The sequence below is a fragment of the Platichthys flesus genome, chromosome 12, assembly GCF_949316205.1.
Source record: "Platichthys flesus chromosome 12, fPlaFle2.1, whole genome shotgun sequence".
NCBI lineage: Eukaryota > Metazoa > Chordata > Actinopteri > Pleuronectiformes > Pleuronectidae > Platichthys > Platichthys flesus.
Window position 1 is genome coordinate 14,873,671 of NC_084956.1, and position 20,379 is coordinate 14,894,049.

Here is a 20,379-nt window from a genome sequence, read left to right on the forward strand (position 1 = left end):
TGTTTGTGTGAGTGTGTGGTGGGTGTGGGGGGGTTGAAGGAGGCTGGGCCATCAGAGGTTGAGGGGCAAACTTTCCCCTGGCAAGTGGAGACCCATCCCAGACCACCTGGCTTCCTGCCAGGGTCAAGCAATTAATGCTGCCCTCCTTTGATTACTTCAGACAGCCTGGGGGAAACGGCACGCAGCCTCTGGTCTGGGAACAGCGCACAAGGCGAAGGGGAGACAGCTCGGATGACGGTTCATGCTTGGGTCACGCTGTTTACACAAACAGCTACTATCAAACATCCGAAAAAGTAGAGCCGCTTTGCTTAATTATTTTCTGCATTTGCATAGTAATGCAGCGTAAACACACTTGGTTGTCTCTAAGCCTTGTCACCCCTGCCTATAGCAATACCAGTTTTCCAAATTGTATCCCTACAGCTTTCACACTGCAGCAAGCGCCTCCTGTTATATCAGTCTGCTCTAGCTTGTAGCTGACCCAGGGTCCTGTAGAGTCACAACCTGTACCGCTCCAACTGGAAGAGCCTCGCTTGACACTCTCGTCAGTCAGCACCGTGAAGGTGATCAGTAAAGAAAAAGATTAACAATGACCTAATTTTAAGGCTTGTTAGACGCAGGGGAGGTAAGGTTAGAGCTGCGAGAGAGCGTCAAGCTGTGTGTTTATAATCACACATGGTAATGACACGCACTGACCCACAGCTTTAAACATCTCTACTCCTGCAGCTCGATAGAAAGCTCTCTCAGGTTAAGCAAACTGCGAGGGGGATTGGCTCTTCAGAACTCAGCTTGACTCCAGCTGACCCACAGCTCTAACCTTTCACACAACTTTGAAGAGCATTTACACCCTTTTATGGTTCACTGACTCAACTGGGCATCACTGGAAATATGGTTCCTTTAGTCTCATTTTAAACAACTCTCTGTACATTTATCTGACTATGACCAGACTTTACCCGAGTTTAATAGCTCACATGGTTTAATGTAGATGTAAAATGGATTCTCATGGAAAAGGCAAGTGACTACAGGGTCATTTTTGCGCAACATTAGATATGGATAAGGCCTGCTGTCTGTACTCCATATTTGTGGACATCTTGTCCTTATGGACACGTTTGAAAAGACAAAACAGAGCAGTACCAACAGACATCATGGGGTTAAAAGACGCAAGGGCAAAGACATTTTCATCATCTACAATGTACATAATTCCTCACGTATGTAAATGCAGCATAAATGAGCCTAAAGAACACAGGCAAATTATTTGTGTCAGAATTGTTTTAATATTCGATAGAAACCTGATACCCTAATGAACCAAATGGGGACATGGGCAACATGACATATGCAAACATGACACGTTCTACCCTCTAACTGTGACAGCCCTTACTTCTGAATACAACCTTGGGCAAAAATGTGCCCTGATCAAGTAATTTATGCTTAGAAATAAAAGATTGACTTTCAAATGCATCACCGCCTGAAGCCAGGCTTTGAGGCTGATTTGATCCCACTTTGAGATGGTGAGAGATACGTCCCATTCCCCCTAATCACATGCCAGAGACTGTGCAATCACACAGCAACAGCTAAAGTAATCACTTTGGTGGTCTCCACCCCTCCTCCCTGGACCGGGCCACAATCCTGCAACATGGGTAGCACTGGGAGATCCTTTATATGTGCTCCCCATACACAAACAGGCACATTGTAGCCTGTAGCACTGAGCTCTATATTCACAGTGTAAGCAAGTGTGTTGATGAGAAGGGCACCAATAACCAACTGAATGGGGCAAAGGGAAGCTGCAACTACATGACAGTGACTTGAGGCAGGTACAAATATTTGTACATGAAGGTTAAACATTTATTGGCTTTATTATGTAACATTCTATTGCCCCGAATGAAGCTCTAACGGTAGATGTAGCCAACTTTACTTTTGAAATATTTGTGTCTTTGACTTTTCAGATAAAATGTTTCAAATGAAAATAAGAAAGCTGGGGCTGTTCAACCCCGCATTTATTTTGCAGGGGCTAGAAAACATGCACTGGTAAGAAAACAAGACATTGTGGGAGTTACAGTAAAAACTGTTTCACATTCAAGCTTACCAACTACCCATAACCCATCGTTTTCTGGTCAAAAAGCTGTACGTTAAATTGACTTCTGGTTATTGGGTAATCATGTTGCTTATTGAGTGAATGCAACATAAAAAGCAAAGGCTTACCATGTTTTACCTATTAGTACTCGCAAAAACGTTTCTCCTGTTAATGTAGTTTAATTATTTCTCTGTGGGCAATACAGCAACTCGGCACTCCATGAACCTTGAATGGCAAACCCCCGCCAAAGCTCAACAGTCAACCTTAAATTCAATCAAGCTGCAAGGACTGGCACACACTCACAGATGTCAGTCCTCACACAAAAATGGTAACAACTACTATTTGAAAGAAGGCCTGAAAAATCCGCTAATAAGATTTTGAAAATCTTAACATGTGTAAATAAGGTATTCAAATAGAGCTGGTGAATATGATTAAATACTGGTTACGGATGTTATAAATTATCAATGCAAGCCAATTCAATCCTTTTATAAGAAATAAAATGAACTGTACATATTAATTTAATAAATGAGTGTTTTTCTTTGCTTCTTGTCATCAATAAGCAGCTCATTACAGTCTAAATAGTAACCAAGGTTATTTGAGTGTCCCAGACTGTATGGCTTAATGTCATCACAAGTGAGTGAGAGGACAGTGGAGTAGTCATAATGTTTTTCATCACTATCTGTTTCTGCAGGCCATAGATAGACCACATAATTAAGGGCTGTGATGAATGTACTTGTGTCAACACAGCAGAGGATTTTGTGTATGTGTGTGATGTCTGTGTGTGTCTGTGGGTGTATATGTGTTTGTCTGTGGGCGTTTGTGTGTGTGTTTGTGTGTGTGTGTGTGTTGTCTGAACTTGTGGCAGTCTTAAAATGAGCTTACTGGGTCATGTACTGTACCTACGAGAGCATATACCAAACAGTCTGAACACACAAACACTATAAACAGACAAAACACCTTCACGGTAAAGGTCTCCATGCTCCAGCCTGGGGTGTGACACTGTAAAATTGTGCTAAAATAGGGGCGAATAGAACGAGGTGGTAGTTTGATGAGTCTCCTGTCCTCTTCAGAAACACTATAGTTAAAGCCACTCTTGCTTTATCACGGTGTGCCAGCCCGGCGCTATCTGTGCTACACTAAATCAATTAGCATGTCATTAAGATAGCTTGTTCCAGCACTGTAAGCATGGAGGTGGGACTATAGTGTGTGTGCCAACAGAGAGACCTCAACTCAGAGGGCATCATATCTCACTGTCCAGGTGTTAGAGTGCAGCACAGTGGCTGCACTGAGTGCATGGGCACAAGAGCACCTGGAAAGGCAGCAAGATCAGATTCTAAACATGAAGAAAGTCCTATACTGTCTCAAGAAAGCACCAGAATTATGTATTATAAAGACAAATTATGCATTGTTTTATAGTGTTTGGTGTGTGTCTGGTAACTCTGGAATAACAGCCACAGTGATAACATTCAAAGCTTTATATTTTACTACTCTACCGCAACAGAGCATTCAGTGATCAGAAGAGGACTTTAAAGTCACCTTACATCACAGAATAAGGTGATCATTCCACAATTGCCAGGAGTAAAGCAACACCAGTTGTTGGAGAAGATAAGGAGATGATAGACTTAATCCCTATTCATGCAGAGGATTCCACCGAAGAGGTCGGACAAAATTATCAAGATAAACACTGAAAATACTGTGGCATCTGCTGCTCATTGTAAAGCATTATTGTTGACAGTCAATCCAAACTGCTTTTCCTTCTGCAGATAACATTAAGTGCATATAGCGGAAGAAGCACCTTCCACTAGTGTACTAGTGTCACTTAAAAGAATGGATCCTAATCATCTTAAATCGTAAACACTGAAACTAGTAGTATTTAACTCCACCCACCTGGGATTAAAGGAATCAAAGAGCACGCATCGCTTTACCCAGAGTGAGCCAGATAATAAAATCCTCAGATCATAAAAGTCATAAAATAACCATTTTGCTGCCTTGGGCCAAATGGCTGCCACTAATGTATTAGACTACATGGCATGCATTGGTGCCAGATAAGTAATTCTCTGACAGAGAAAAACTAATAAAGCATTCAAACCTGCTTTTCTATGGCCACATCAGCAGGTGTCTGACAGAGTCTGAAGAGAAAACACAGATCTCTAGGGTCAAACTGTTTTTTCTCCATTGACATCAGACAATACAGTTTGTGTATTGTAGAGCCAAGTATTTAGTCATGCTCTCGGCTCCTGATCCGGCCATATCTCCCTGATGCCCTCAGTCACAGCAAACGATTCAATGGGGCTAGACACAGACTTCAAAAGACGAGTGGCGGCTTTGAACACCGAGCCAGTTGCTCAAACCATCAGCGGCACATCAGCATCCTTGAGGCACGCGCAAAGCAAATTTGTGCCTCTCCCGGCTGCAGATGCAACACTTGGCAAAGTCTTTGCATTGGATACTAGACAACAGAAACTCCATGAAGAGGCAACGCAGCAACAGAGAGCCAAGGTGCCACCCCACTTAGTGTTAACTTCTGTTCCAATAGCTCCCAGTTTACCTACCGAGGAGTTCTTTTATCACTTTAAGCTGAATTTACTAAGGTTTCAGTTCACACTCTTATCTAATTGTGTTTTTGGATAAGTGTGAGTGTGTGTACTATTATCTAGACCATATGCTATGACCATATGCCTCCCTTTTCTCTTGAACATCTCTGAGTGGTTGCTACACCTTGATTGTCTTGAGTCCACCTGCATTAAAGGTTTCCAAACCACTGAGGCCTCCATTGTGCTAGAATGGAGAAATATCCGGAATAACAAGCACTCTTTGTCGAGGCGTCTGGGCAAGCTGAGCGATTGGGGGGAGAGGAGCTTTGGTAACAGAGGTGATAAATAACCCAATGAGGAACTTTCATAAGGATCACCAACAGTACAGCAGTCCAATGATAAGGGCTTAATGCCAGGTTGGCCAAGCAAAAGTCTCTCCTGAGTCAGAAAAGCGCCCAAAGTCTCCTGGATGGTGAGAAACAAGTTTTTTCTCATCTAAATAAATCTAGAGATATAAAGATGGTTATGTTTTGTCTTAGGTATCAGCATCGTGTGTCTTGTTTCCCCACAGATATGATACTTAAACATCCTTCAGCGCTAAAGCAGAATCCTCAAGTGGAAAAGTATTTGTTCATGTTTGCAGTAAGTGTAATCAAGAAATCTGTATTCTGAATGTAATCAAGGGACTGAACAGACATTTTCTGGTGCAAGGCAATAGAACAACAAGTGCTGTAAACATGCACATCAAACATTTATTCAATAACAACTTCCACGGGCTGCTGTTAAAAGCCCACGAGAGAAGTACTTAACCAGTAACCAAACGGTCACTTGGTTGTAATTAGGACATGTGCATTATTACAATTTTTTTTTGGTTTCAGACTTTTCAGAGGACCAGTAAAATAAACCTCCCACTGAAAAACACAGCATATGGGCGAGGCGACTGGAATGGGGACTAACTCTCTGAGGTAATTCATCATCATTTTAACCACCATGCATAGTACTGTAGGTGATAAACAAGCTCAGGGAGCACATGGGTAGTTCACTGTTTGCTTGTCATGCTTGTGAGATAAAGCTGGTCACGATAGACAGAAAATGCAATCCACGTTTTCTTAAGGTGAGCTGCACAATATAGCCTTGACAGCGGCGCACATCCATCTTATTCAGCTGAATGACGATGAATGCCTCAATGTTGTCACGATGCAGCTGCCAAAACCCGGCCTCGTAAACAGATTTCCATCCACACAGAAAAACAAGCATAAAAAAAAAACCCACACACACCACACTGTATTCATTCCTAATAGTCACTTGACATTTATCACTGTTAAGTCTCCAGACTTGGCTTGAGATAGAATTTATTATTCGGCGTCTTAAATGACAAATGCCAGGAAGGTAAACAGATCATTCACAGAACAGCGAAAGGGATGTAAACACCTGTTTTGGGAGTTTCATCGGCACGCCGCAGTGCTTAATACTAAAGCCCAGACCAGAGATATGTTGAAAGGTGAAATCTCGACACATCAATTTTGTCCGAGGGGCGCAGTGCAGCAGAGCTTATTACAGACTCCCAATCTGTCTCAAGTGTTCAGTCTGTGTCAGTAATGCTGGGCTCCCTGGCCCTCGAAGCACTTCATTAAAAAGCCTGGCCATCCAGAGCATATCCGTGGCAGCCAAATAAAGTGTCACACCACATTTTTCATCTGCAGATTAAACCCATGTTAGTCTGAATTAAACCAAATTAGATCTGAAAATTAGAAATAAACCAAAGCCAGATGAGTGGAGGGGCGAGTATCCTGTGACCAGGAGGCGACTGCTGCAACGCCATATGGAGGACTGGTTGTGTGTGGGGTTGTCACAGGCTCTGTGTCTGCAAGCCCTTATACATTTCAAGAAAACATTAGAGCCTCCTGGTCTGTTGTTTACAGCTGCCCACATACTCTTTTCCTTGTGTTCGTACAGAGGATAAAGGGAAGCAGAAGTTGACCCCCCTTATTCTTTCTTCTGTTGTGATCTGACGGATGAATCCTGTGCTCGAGCCTCTCTAGATTAAAGGATCCGTTCTCCCTGACCGAGGCCAGGCTGTTTTTTCTTCCACAATGGAAGTCTAGGTGCTTTTAGGGGTAAATTTCAAGCGGGCACTGGGGCCCTTTATGCGCTGGTGAGTGCATCAGGGCCACAATGTGCTGGCCTGGGAGATAGATTCACTGCTAATCAATCACAGTGTCCTCTTCCCTTTTCTCTCCCTTCCTCTCTCTCTCCATCTTTCTCACACACACTCACACAAACGCACCGTGCCAGTGTCCCCAGACCTCAGACCCTCTGTGAATACATTTCAATCAGTGGACAACTACAGTCCAATCGCTTTGTGTGCTACCGCAACCTGCCAGATGCACATGTATCTCAACTGGGTGCCACACGTGCACGGACATTAACAGATGGACATGCGCGGACAATGCTATCATGTCAGTGAGTGTGTGTCTCCGGGATGGGTGGGGTTGTGGAGGGGGTCCCGTGGCCTGTTCTCTACCACCCCAGTGTGCGTTAGATCAACAGCCAGCCCATTGTGCTGAAATTCAGCCACAATAGCACACTATCTTCCCCAAAGCAGAGCCCTTATCATGGCTCTGAAATGACTCGCCTCTGTGGACGCCCACAACGCTGGCTCCTCAGGGCCAAGAGCAAAGAGCTGGAGGTGAGCGAGCGGAGCAATCTAGTCCTATTGTTGCTTGCATGATAAACTGGGCCGCAAACCTCTCATTCTGCCTCTATCTTTGAAAAGCTGTGTGCAAATTGGGATATGAGCTGCTGCAGCCACACCGAAATTTTGCGAGCCACGGTTTAAAACAAAAGCTTGCACATCACCGTACGGGCAAGCCGGCCTGTCTGGATTTCTTTATCGACTCTAAGTTCCTGGTGAGACCAGTACATGCTGTAAACAATTGTCGGCTGATAAATTTGACACTGAGTTGACGCAGCCTGAAACAGAAACGTGTCGGTTATTAATCATGTCGACAGGGGATGTGTCAATTGAGTAAACGCTGAAGTGATAAATTGGATTTCTGAACATATCAAACAAAGCAGCGGGCATTCATCTTAACATTTAGTGTGCAGCAAAACGCTAACGTAACTGACAGAGAAGGCATCACTCTGCTCCTTCATGCATTATTGAATGATACCAGACGTTCATCTAAATCCTCCTTAAATTCCATATTTCTGTCTGATAAGAACTGAACTGACATTTTTTAAGCATCGTGAATCATAATTTTTTTTTTATAAATCTGTTTCCGGATTCACCAGAGGTAAATAAGCACTAAGCAACGGTGAATGAACTGAAAATTAGAGCGAGGACGTCCTGCTTCAGTGTGTTGTTCTGCTGTTTGATTGGAAGGTTTTTGCCAATGTACAGGAAATATCGTTGTGCTACTGGGCAGAATGTACCACTTTATTCTCTTTGATCAAGTTAAGAGCTTTCTCACTCCTGGTTGAGTTAGAGCTGAGGATGAACTGCTTGTGCTGCCACAGCTTTACCAAACAGAGCTCAGGGAAGCCTCCACAGACGTCTACCCTACAACCATGAATTGTAATGCGTCCCACTTGATCTACCCCCACCAGGGTTAGCTATCACTCAGCGCATCGCAAAATTGTCTCTAATGTGCGACAGTACAGCCTCTCTATGGTAAGTAGCAATCTTGGATGTGAAACAACACAACCACAAAAGTCAGCTTTGCACATTAGCTTGTTATTTACAGTCAGCAATAAGCTATATAAATCCTTCTTCACGCCAGAGTGTTGATGGATTCCCCAAGTGCATGTTACAGCAATAAGCAGGCGGAGAGCGAGTGTGGCAAGAACACAGCACATCCACTGCAAAGTCATCCGGCAGCTCGGTATCATTTGGCTGTCTGTTCACAGCGTCCATAACACCAGGTGAGGGATGTTGCAGCACTTCAAGCTGTGAGCTTTAGAAACCCCTCAATCCACGGTGACGGGTATAAACAGTGGCACAGTAAACAGAGGTGACCCCTGAAGGTAACCATCAAGAAAACGGTCTCGCAAACAGCAAGCCTTAAACAGCCTCCTGACGACTGGGCAAAACTCTTACATTATAAACGGTAAATGAAAACATATAAAGGTGATAAATACCCATTTTAAAGCATATTACAGATCAGTATGGGGTTTAAATGTTGTGTAGGATAATCATGCTGCAGTAAAAGCTCTGTGTGACTCATAACTGATTCAATTAGCCCTAGCTCTAACTTGGTCATGATAACAGTTTAATGATGGGTTTAAACTGTTTAGTTATTGTTCAGACATGATAAGAATGTATATACCTCCATCAAAGCCCAATGGTCCCTCTTAAATTCAATCAAGCTGCACTAAATCATTACACACACTCATAGTTCAGTTACGTAAACATTTTTTTATGTAGAACCATGAAAATAATCCGTGGGAAAATGGTATCACAATGTTAAAGAAAGTGATCGTGGAATCTTTCCTGGTTTTGCCCCCTGATCCGGATCTGCGCCAACAATTTGATGGTTCCTTTCCTTGACCCATACCACATCCTTCCACTAGGTTGGTTTTAAATCGCGCACAGCCGTTATATATTTTCCGGATAATAAGAGAGTGATGTTGCCTTCTTTGTGTAAAGGCTCTTCCAGCACCATGCAGCTTAATCTTCTGCAAAAGCGGCTTTGAAATGAATATGTTCGCGTCTCACATCTCACTTTCCCCACACAGGAGATGGAAGAATCTCATCTCCTTGAGACGGTTATTTCAAATAGGGACTCCGTGGCAAATCACCTGATAACTAACATTTAAGATGATTGTCTATTTGTCAGATTTCATGAACTCTCCTGCTGTTCACTTGATTGTGTTTATGCATGCTTCTCCGCAGAGTAAATTGTGTGGGCACAACGCATCACCAAGCATGATGACTGGATATTTCTAGGCTATTTGAGCTTTTTAGCCTTCAGAAGGCACGATTAAAATTTTTTGTATACAAAAAACAATTTCAGACTTTTCAACTGATTTGTATATGTTCTTCTGGGTTTAATAGCTCACCTCAGCATTGGCCAATTAAATAGTCAACAGACCATTTCAGACCTGATTAGTCTCAGACTGGCTTTTAATTTGATATGCATGCAGACCACAAACTAAATGGTTGATCAAGCGAGGCAGGTCTGATACGGAGATGCATGGGGAATTAGTGTTCTGTGTTTCTGCTGTGGTCCAATAATCCCCCATTTACTTCAAATCAACAACGGCACTAGCTCTACGGAGGCTGCACAAATGCATAGTTTCCGCCAGTCGTTTGTTTTGAACACGCATGATCCTGGCATGTCCTACCTTATCAGGATTCTCTTCAATCCAGCTTTTTACTGTGTTCAGAGCGATTTCAGCTGCCGGCTCGTTGGGAAATCCTATACAAAGAAAGAAAGAAAGAAAGAAAGAAAGAAAGAAAAAAAACTGTCAATACCAGTTGTATACAGCATGCAGCTGCAAGAGGGAGACAAACACGAACAGGCAAACAAACAGACAAACCGATTTCTCCACAGGTAACAGTATTTTTCCTAAATCAATGAAAAGCAACATAAGCTGCTAGTCTCTTGCAAATGAGACCAGCTGTCTGATAAACCGCTGTCGACGTGAGCTACCAGAGGCACAGTGTGAACACGACACGTACACACGTGTATCCGGGGAACAAGGTGTTCACACACACCCTTCATATATAAATAAACACATGCAATTACACCTTGTTCATCAGAATTGTATATTTGTTACCTTAACGAGGACATTTACACTGGATGTTTGATCTTTCACACTGTCCAATTGAATCAAGTTTGCCAAAGCTAAAATGTAGTGAAGCTGGTGTGGCTACGAAGCGGTGTGGCTAATGACCGTATTAATCACAACAGCTGCGGCAGCCCGGGAACCCGAACACTGCTCCAACACAAGGTATCGATCGCAAACACACAGATTGTGATGTGATTAATTTTTAATAAGGCCAACTAAGGAGAGATGGCTGGATGCTGATGTTGAGATCATTTGCAGCTATAGTGGTGAACTTCCAAAGTCCCAACACTTAGAGTGAGCTATTGACTATAAAAGCCCTGAGGCTAGCCTTGCTACAGTCGGGAGTCTATATGCCATTACCAAAAGCGCTGACAATCTGCTACTCTGTCACAAAGTAGTGTTTCACTTGTTTTCATTTCAAAGTAATTATGGTTGCGTCTGGTCCTCTGTGCCGCTCACAAAACTTGATGACAGCAGTTTAGTCTAAAGCCTCTGAATAAATCCTGGGGCAAGTTTGAAGCTGCCTTACCAGTACATCCATAAGACAGCATGTCCTTATAAAAAAGCCAGCACACAAACACGGCCCGTTTTTTTTCCAGTCATGACTGACCTGGTTCAGGATCTTAAAGTAGACGAGCTTCCATTTTGTAACCCTTGACCTCCACACGCAACCGCCTGTTGCAGCACAAACAGTCCTCCTCTAACGACGGAGGTCAAGACCTCAATTTCAACCCACATCAACTGATCCAAGGGCCATGCCTCAGTTGTAACCGGTTGGTTATTGCATTCTCAAATATTTTTCTTTTTCTGGGTCATTGCCACAACTGTAACATTCTATGACCTATGAAACAGGCTTACAAGTACTGCAACGACCTCTCCCCTTTGAGTCGGATGTAAAGAAAAATGAAGAGCCACAAGGATCTAGCCTTACATTTCCTGATTTTCTGCCAAAGCCTCTCAATAACTATTGCCTGGGCAGTCAAGATAGACTGTATCTACCCTCTTCCCCTCCTGTGTTGATGTCTCTCTCTTTCTGTTTTTCTTCTCCTCCCCCTTGTGGCTAAGTTATACTGAGAAGAGGAGAGCGGCTGAGCTGAGCTCCTGTTCAAGCTCTGGTTGAAGCGAGATGTGAGCCGCGTACCAGCCGCTGGTGACAGCCAGTCTGCTCCTACGGCTCTGTTAGACAGTATCTGCAGACAGTGCACGGCCAGTTCACGGCCCCTGCCCTTCAAAAGCTGCCCTGAGAGCTGCGTGCTCAGAACCTAATCCCGCATCCCAAATCAGTTTGCAGGTCACCTGATTCCTCTTGTCTCCCAAACACACTTAGCCTTTGCAGTATTATCACTTTCTGTCTGGCGATGTTTCCTTTTAAAATCTGTTTGCACACATATGCAGCTGTAGCGACACTTCAGCTCACACATCAGGTAACGTTGACAAACAGATGTGTGGAAGATGAAGAGAAGGCGAAAACTAGATCCTTGGAGACTAGGGCCAGCTGCTAAGGAAGAGAATGTATAATGTGAGATGTGTCAGTGAAGTAGGCACATTGACAAATGGATTAAATTAGTAAATTGTTAAATAAGCAAGGACCGGAATTTGTTCCCTTAGAAGCTGCATTTATTTTCGACGATAAGGACAGACCTTATTCATAATAATATGGTACCAGCAGTGCTTAGACCTCATTGAATGCTTTTAATCTATTCAGTGTGGAGTTTCTACAAATGCTCTATTGATTTGAGAACTATGCCTATTAATCATAGCAGGTCTGAAAAGGAAAGAGGTGAAAAGAGGTGAGCTAGAGAGGCAGTGAAAAAGATAACAGGCAAGTAAAATGATAGATACAAACAAAAGAAAGGGAGTCGGACGGAAAGCTGGGAAAAGGGGGTCAGTGTGGCTGGGGGCTGCCTGCCAGAAGGTCAACAGCAGCAGCTCAAGTGCATCGGCTCTTCTCTCTCATCGTTTGTCTCCTTGACGGTTTCCTCTACCTTTACCTCCCCTAACGTCTCCTCTTAGCGCCGCTCTGTCCCTGTCAACTCCACCAAGCAGCTTTAGATCCTGAGAAACAGAAACAGATACTGCCACCTCTTCTATCGGCCACGGTTGTTACAGCACCATTAGCACCGATAACGCAATCCACTTACATGTGTTCACAAAATAATCCTTATTGAAGAGCCGAGTGAGCAGACTGTTTTATATGTTAAATTTACGCATGCAGTGAAAACGTTCAGTGTTTTACTCTGAATATCTTCTGCCCCCAACGCCGCCTCTTCTTTCTGTTTTGCTCCGTTCTCTGTGTGGAGGGCTCAGTGAAAGCTAATCTTTCAGGAGGTGGAGACCCTCCAGGGTCCCCGCACTGCTGGGCTTGACTCTGTTATGCTGGGAATATGGATGGCTGAGGGAGATTTGTCTTAGTGAGGCGCACTGATGGGAGGTGTGCAGCGCGGTGCCACTGATGAGGACTCAGGTGGTGCAGTGTTATTTCTGCTGATGGCTCCTCTACTTCATCACCGGGCAGAACAAAGCAGCCATTGGGGAGGGGAGAGCTTTTGGCACGTATTTTTTTAACAAAGGGTTAGGATGGCACAATGTGTTGAACTACCATTTGCATACTGTCAAGATGATGCAATAGCAGTTATAGATTCACCTCAACAAATTTGTGTCTTGCGAGAATCTGTTGAAAAAGATAATCACTAAATCTGACCCGGGAAGACATCATCATTTCATCCCTTTAACACATTTTAAGTCACAATCCAAAATAACAATTTAATTACACAAGAATAATTGACATTCAAAATTATGTAATTTCCTTTTAAATGAAAGCTACTTTTTCATCTAAGTTTCCTCGTCAGCACAGTGAGGTAAGCAAAAGGGAAGCTCCCTCTTAAAACAGAATTCACATATTCTATTCCTATGATCTCGGGGCATGTAGGACCTTTGTTAATAGGAAGAAAAAGAGAGCCCTCTCTAATGTCTGACGCAACCTGGAGACAGAGTCTCTGGCCCGTCTCTCAGACGTTAGCTAAACACCTTTATCGACCCTTGTACATGAAACCTGGCGACTTTTATAGATATGATTTCATGGGTTTGATATGGAACTAGAAACCAGAGCTGCTTTGGATGTTCTGGATGTGAAAGCCTCTAATATACATAGTTTACTCCGTTCATAATGAATCAGCTCCAAGTCTACATCACAGACAACTCTGTCGTGACTCCCTGAAAGTTGGAGAGAGAAGACTGTGTTCAAAAATATCCACTGAACTGGAGCGCAGGAAAAATAATATAAATGTGCTCTCTGCCTTAGGGGGATTTGTTGCTTTGAGAACAAGCAAGCCCATTGCTCTGCCTTTTGCCAACATGGCAACTATTTCATATCCTAACTTTCACAACAAACTTGTGAAGCTAAGGTGTTTTTGCTCTGCTTGGAAGGAGTGAGAAGTAGATGCACCTGATAAAGCAAGTAGAAGTGTGTCAACAAGTTGAAAACATGTCTTTGCGCTATGATACATTCCCGTTGTTTGTCTGCAAATGTATGGGTAAGCAGATACTGCACACCACACTACTTTAGTTTCTCTTGAGTGGGCTTATACTGTGAGGAGCTGGGATACCACTGCTGCTATTTAGGGCTTTTTCACTCCCCGAGTTTTCTTTCTTGAACAAATAAATATTGTTTTATGTGGCCCAGGCCTGACAAACATGTGCTGACTGAATACTTGAAAAAAAAAAAGGTACAGCTTTTTATTCCCCTGAGGCCGGAATCATAATGCTGGTCCTACTCCTCTTCCCCTCAGTCGGTCAAGTTTGAGTTGCAACACTCGTCATTCAATTTGATGAGCTGTCTACCTCCAAGTAGTGAATAGCCCGAGGCTGCGCTATCTGACACTTGTAAATTCCCCAAAGGTGTTGAAATAGCACGATAAACATTGGAAATCTGCGCTAGGAAAAAAAACAAAACGAAACGCAACATAACAATGAGACTCCAGCGGATTGTTTTTGTACAGAATGTCTTTAAGTAATTTTTGTAAGTAAATGTATAATATATAGTATTATATTTTTGTGTTGCCCTCCACACAAATATCACAACAGACCGGCAGTGTGGAATCATTTAAATACATTATATCACAAAGTAGATAATTGTGGTTTAGGCAGCAGGGGGAAGTCATTAAGTGCAGAACAGTTGAGCTGCTCTATTTGAGGGCAGCAATGCGAGGTGTTCATCTGCAAAGGGAGGCGAGGGAGGGGGAAGAAGGTTGTCACCCTATTAGGGCCCAGAGGAGAGGTGAGGTGACCCGGGGTGGAGGACACAGTTGTGCCCCAGGACTCTTGATGCCAAAGCGTGGGTGTCAAATTGCCTGGAGCTCCTCTCTACAACAACACTGGGACATGGCAGGGCTGTGACCATGACCGACTTTGCAGCCCACAGAAGGAGACAGAGACAAAGAGGGATGGGAGGGTGCTGGGTGAGGAAGACAAGCAGTAAAAGAGGTAGGAAGAAAGAGAGCAGCCTCCGTGGCACCACAGATGATGACCTTCCTTGGAAGCATTCCATGTAGGTGATGCAACGATTTGTCCTACATGCTAAAATTAACACCTGACATTTCACTTTTTAAAAGCATTTGCAAAGAGTGTGTGATATACAAAAGTTTAATGCTCAACCAATTTTCTCAAAGGCCTAAATCTATCGTCCTGTGGGTGGGAAGTATTTTTACATTTGGTTTTTCATCCATGAAAATGGTAGAGCAAGGGTAGTGTTGAGTACAATGCACAGTGTGTGACTTAGTTAAATGGGCTACGAAGCTCCTGGTCCCTCTGAGCATACACTCTGCTGCCCACTGATACAGCATGCTGCCACTATGTACCTTGAAAAATACCCGACCCAGCTGGGCTAAGCTCCCAGTGGTAAACCCTAGCTTTTAAGAGACGGGGAGTGGGTCTTGCCTACAGGCCATCTCTGGCTAGCTCACAGGAAGCCGTCACCGTCGTGAGATAAGGCCCCATGAATGTTTCCAACCTTCCTAATCCCAGACAGGGATGAGGAAAGGCCGAGCATGATGCTGGCTGAAGAGAAATATCCGAGCTCTTTGACACCCTTGATCTGGACAATACAGTAGAATGGCAGTGTGGACAAACCAGTAGAGCTTGGGTAGATTACATCCGTATATCTCCCATAGCCACCAGTCAGTGGCAAAACTCCTCTGTCAACAATCCTCAGATCAGTCACAGAGACAGATGAGTCAAAGGTGCATCGTGAGAAGGAAACAGAGAGATATTTGTCCTGAGCAGCAGCATTGCTGTGTGAGAGCCTCGGATTGTCTCGATAGGGTTAAAATGCACGCCATATAAATGGCATCAGTCAGGTAAATGTTAGCGCGTGTCCTTGCTTGTGCTTCATGCCAGTGAGCCCTCTGCTCCCTGTTAAAGATTGATCTCTGCGGACGCCTCCTAAACTGTACAGTTCATTACAATGCTGCAGCAAAGTGCTCTTTCAGCGCTTGCTAAGATGTGATCTCCACAGGGCTAAACTGTCCACAATGCATCATGAAATGGGATTATCTTTTACCTATGTGGCTCTGCACAAGTATCTCTGCCTTTGTGTCAGCATGCATGTTTGTGTCGCAGTGTGAGAAAGACGTACGATGGAGAAACAAGGACTAAAAGAGATGAGAGAACGTCTGGGAGGAAAGACAGGAGAGAGAGAGGGATACAAAGATAATGTGACCTCTCTAAGTTGAGGTAGTTGGACTCTTGGCACTGATCTTGTGAGACATTGAGAGGTGTCTCCTCCTCGGAAGGAATGATCCATTTATACCTGGGTTGCATGGCTGTGATTGATGTGCAAACAGGGGCAGCACTTAATAACCTCTATCATGCTAGGTGACCCCATGGTCCTCGGTGGGCACCAGTTTGTTTATGGGTGGTACCTCCGACACACGCTCCGTGCAGAAATTCTGTTGTGGCTAATGGGCCGGACTGAGGGATTGGACTGTCAGCGCAGCATGAGCCCTCATTTTTCTTTCCATGCGTCTCAGGTACCCCCTGCGCACCCCTGCTACACTCAACCTCCCCGCTCTCCCATCATCTGTCAATAGTGACTGAGTCTCCTGGAATATGGAGGCGTGAGAGAGAGTGTCAATTAGCATTAGCTGTGCTGACAAATCTGTTTTTTTCCGGACAAAGGTCTCAGATAACTTGTTCCTGATTCCTCTCTGTCACAAAGCTAGGGGCGCAGGAGTTTTTTCCCCAACTGCACTATGAGAGTGTAAATGGGTCAAACACACGTGTGAGAGTCTAGCGCCTGGGTGAATGACTATGTCCACATACATGAAGCTTTGGGTGTATTCTACAGAGACGCACAGAGCGAGAGATAGAGAGACGACCTGATCGGGAAGATGTGCCTTTTGCAATAAAAAGCTTTTGTTTACATAGCTGAAATGAAAGCTGACCTTAAAGGTTATCTGGAATGTACAGAAATGTCAAAACACCTGCCAGGAGAGCCGGGCCCCTTTCAGAACATGGCTGTACTCAGGGGGCACGAGGGAGGACTCGTCGAGAATAACATCACAGCGCTGCACTTTACCGTAGCTCCTTTGAAAGTCCCTCCTCTATTTGCCCTCTGCTGTGAGAAGATCTTCAGTCTTAATCAGCCGTATTGTTCTGTGGAGATGCGCTAAGCTGTTTATTTATTGAACAGGCTGTTAAATTCCCCCCCCCCCCCCCCCCCCCCCCGCCCTCCTCTTCTGCTGCACGATTGGCTCCGTACAGCCTCACGCTTTGAAGTGAGGGGCTGCTGGGTGGAGCGCTGTGTCGGGCTCCCACTGGCAACGCGGCCCACGGCACCACAGTGAACAGCAACAAGCAGTGCCCTCATCAGCATCCTACAAGCAGAGACCCCCAACCCCCATTCACTCACTTGGACTAGCTTTGTGTCGCTACAGTAGAGCTGCTTCACTCCGAAACACCACACATCAGTTTTGAAAATAGATCTATTCATCTTATTTCTTTTACTCAACCAGTAAAATCCAAAAAGTACTTTTTACACGAATTTTCGTCTTTTTTTAAAAACATTTTTCAAACTGTCCGTCTTAGTTAGTGGAGTTCCTGAGGATTTACAACAGTTTTTAAGTCACTAATGAGGCAGGGACTAACACATATAGTGAGGATCTGCAGCCGTCTCCAGGCACTAATGAGTAACTAACGAGTTTTCATAATTACAGCGGGGCTGCACCAAAGTTTTCTGTTGGCAAAATAACACAAAATGGTAATGCCATATAATACACATTCTTATTTGAGCACAACGTGCTGAAGGAATTTTCCTACTCAGGAGAGGGAAATATGAGACGAAGCAATTCATTTTACAGAGTGATTTTGCAGGCAAATAACCAGTAAGGTGGAAGGGGAGATTGAGAGGGGGAGAAAAGAATAGGAAAGTAGAACAATTTCAACCCTTCTTGTCATTGACACTTTGAGACCCCATTTCGTATATAGAAGGCTGGTATAGACAGACAACACTGCAGAGAGGCGGTGAGAGGTAATGGTGAGCTGCTGTGCGGTAAACTGTGCGAGTCACAAAGAAATGATGGCTGGAAAGTGTTCAATATCCCAGGAGGGAAGTGTTCTATCCAGCACAGAGTGTACAATTATAAACACTGAGTGATTTATAAGCATAAAGGCTCGTTTTACTGCACGCACTGGGCCTCACTACAAAGTGGATGATATGTTGTATATTAGGATTTTTGGCCGCTTGGACTATATTGTATCCATTTGCGTGCAAGGAAGTTTAACTCTGCTGAGGGTAGAATTTGCATGAAGACCTGCAGCTGTGTGGTTTTCACATTCTGTTGAATAAACAGACAGCTTGTTGAACTTCTAACTATCTGAAGCATCTCTGTCATAGGTCAGGGTCGAAGGCACAAAAAAAGACTTGTGGGAGGTTATCGAAACCATTTCACCTCTTATCGGAAAAGCCTTTGAGGTGAGAGGTGACATGTTTGCATGAATCTGCAGTGATTTTCCTTAGTAAAGCACCTCATACTATTAACTATAGGGCACCATAATTGGATATTAATTTAATATTAATAATAGGTATTCATATTTAATTCAGTGAGATTGTCAGAGGAAAATCTTCTCTCGATCAGAGATCATATCAGCACCCTGGACTTTAATGAGGCGGTGTATACTTTTTGTCCAGAATCTGGTGAGTGAATGAAAAACTATAGTGGGAAGGAAATCACTGCTGGTGCCTGTTTATAGCTCTTCTAATGAGCACAACAACAGTTTGCCAGGCTCTATAATCAGTGCATTCTAATCAGTAACATTATGTTTAATTTTTCAGCATGCAGCTTGGTGACAGCTGCCAGTTAGTCATAATAAAGGCTGGAGAAAGAAGGCATAGTGACGTCTTAGGATGGAAATTACCTCACTTTGTTGGTACTTTTCAGGGGGCAGATGGAAGGTTGCTAATAACTCACATGTGTGCTGCATTTTTTTTTTTGTTCCATGTGGCTGATAAATTGAGGCTTTTTTTTTATATTCTGCTTACCCGGTTAACAAATCAATAACACACATACATAACACAATGAACTTTTACAGCAGACATAGAGTACAGGGTTTATTATGTACATTCCATTTGTTCCATCTGCACATTCCCAGTCTGAAACACACGTTGAACTTCCTTCTTGTTGGATGAGGAGAGCGTTATTCCCTTACCAGAATATGCTTATTAGTTTTCCCAATCAATGTCTTATGTTAAGCTGTAGCGCACGTGCAGTAAGACACTGTGTGCACATCCAGTATATAGGTGAAATGCACAACTGCCACTGAGCTTTACCTTTATCTTTTAACAAAAACAAGCTGATGTTTTTGGTTTGACTAAGGGGATGTGACTGGCTCCATCCCCGATATAAGGTATGGTACTATTTTCCTGCCAGAAGGAGCAATACAATTCTAGGCTCCCATGCATTGTGATTGTGAAGTCAAACGAAGACTACATCATGGTCGATGTTTCACATGCAATTTGCAATTCAGCAGGAAAGCCTGGCGTCAGGTCTTAATTAGCAGCAGTGCATTTAAATAACTCAACTGTGGCTGCATTCATTAACACCATCGTCGCACGGAGGTACCAAGTTAAATTGAAGGCCTGTTGGAGTCCACTAATGATAGGAGGGATTTAAATTGTCTAGCATGTGTACAGAAGTAGGGTTCCATTATCACATGTTTTTTAAAGAGCTAATTTTCATTATCTTCCCTGAAGGAAAGTCGGCAGCTCTTTCAGTGTTGCTGGAAACTAGGTGAAGATTTAATGTTAATTGCTAGTCACTGTGCACAGGGACACTCATTATTGTTATAATCAGAAGCTGTCAGCCATTATTGACTGAAGAGAGGACTTCTGCACATATTCACTGGCTGATAGCTGCTAGCCTCCTTGCTGCTTACTGCTCAATTTCAAGTGATGATGTATTTCTGCCCAAGTAGTTGTCGTGTGTTCCTTGACAACTCAGTAACATTTCACCATAAGTTCAATGTGGTCACAATGTGTCCCTGACCACCTCGGGGGCAAGTTTGGCCTGAGGATCACAATCTGTCCTCAACACGTCTAAAGCACCTTTATATCTGTGATTTATTTCCCATTGCAATTCAATCACCCAGAATGCATTTTAACTGTTTGCACCATAAGCACCTTGTCTTGTAAAATGGTATTCATTTAATTGGCTGTTAAAAGCAATCAGAGCAGCTAATGACTCCGATGAGATGAGTGTCCAAGTTTGTTTTCAATGTGACTTTGTTTAACTCTAATAAGTGTTTTGCCTCTTGTTTTGTTGTCTTGTTGAATTTCAGGCCTGGTCCCATAAGAGAGCACGAGCATTGTTCAGGGTCTAGGTTTTGTTCACCTTGCACAAGGTTGTGTCTTTATGCAACATGGTTCAAGGTGAACTGGTTGGCATGTTTCTTCACCCTGTGCTCTTCTTCAAAGTCAAAGCCTTGTAAATA

At 43.6% G+C, this 20,379-nt stretch overlaps 1 protein-coding gene across 3 annotated transcripts in view; it reads right to left on the reverse strand.

Annotated features, from left to right (window-relative positions):
• Nucleotides 1-20,379, reverse strand: part of macrod2 (mono-ADP ribosylhydrolase 2) — a 403,426-nt gene that overhangs the window by 74,032 nt on the left and 309,015 nt on the right. For all 3 annotated transcript variants that reach the window (XM_062401312.1, XM_062401313.1, XM_062401311.1), the window contains exon 8: nt 9,949-10,022. In XM_062401312.1, the coding sequence (XP_062257296.1) occupies nt 9,949-10,022 (74 nt within the window). The remainder of the gene's footprint in view (nt 1-9,948; nt 10,023-20,379) is intronic.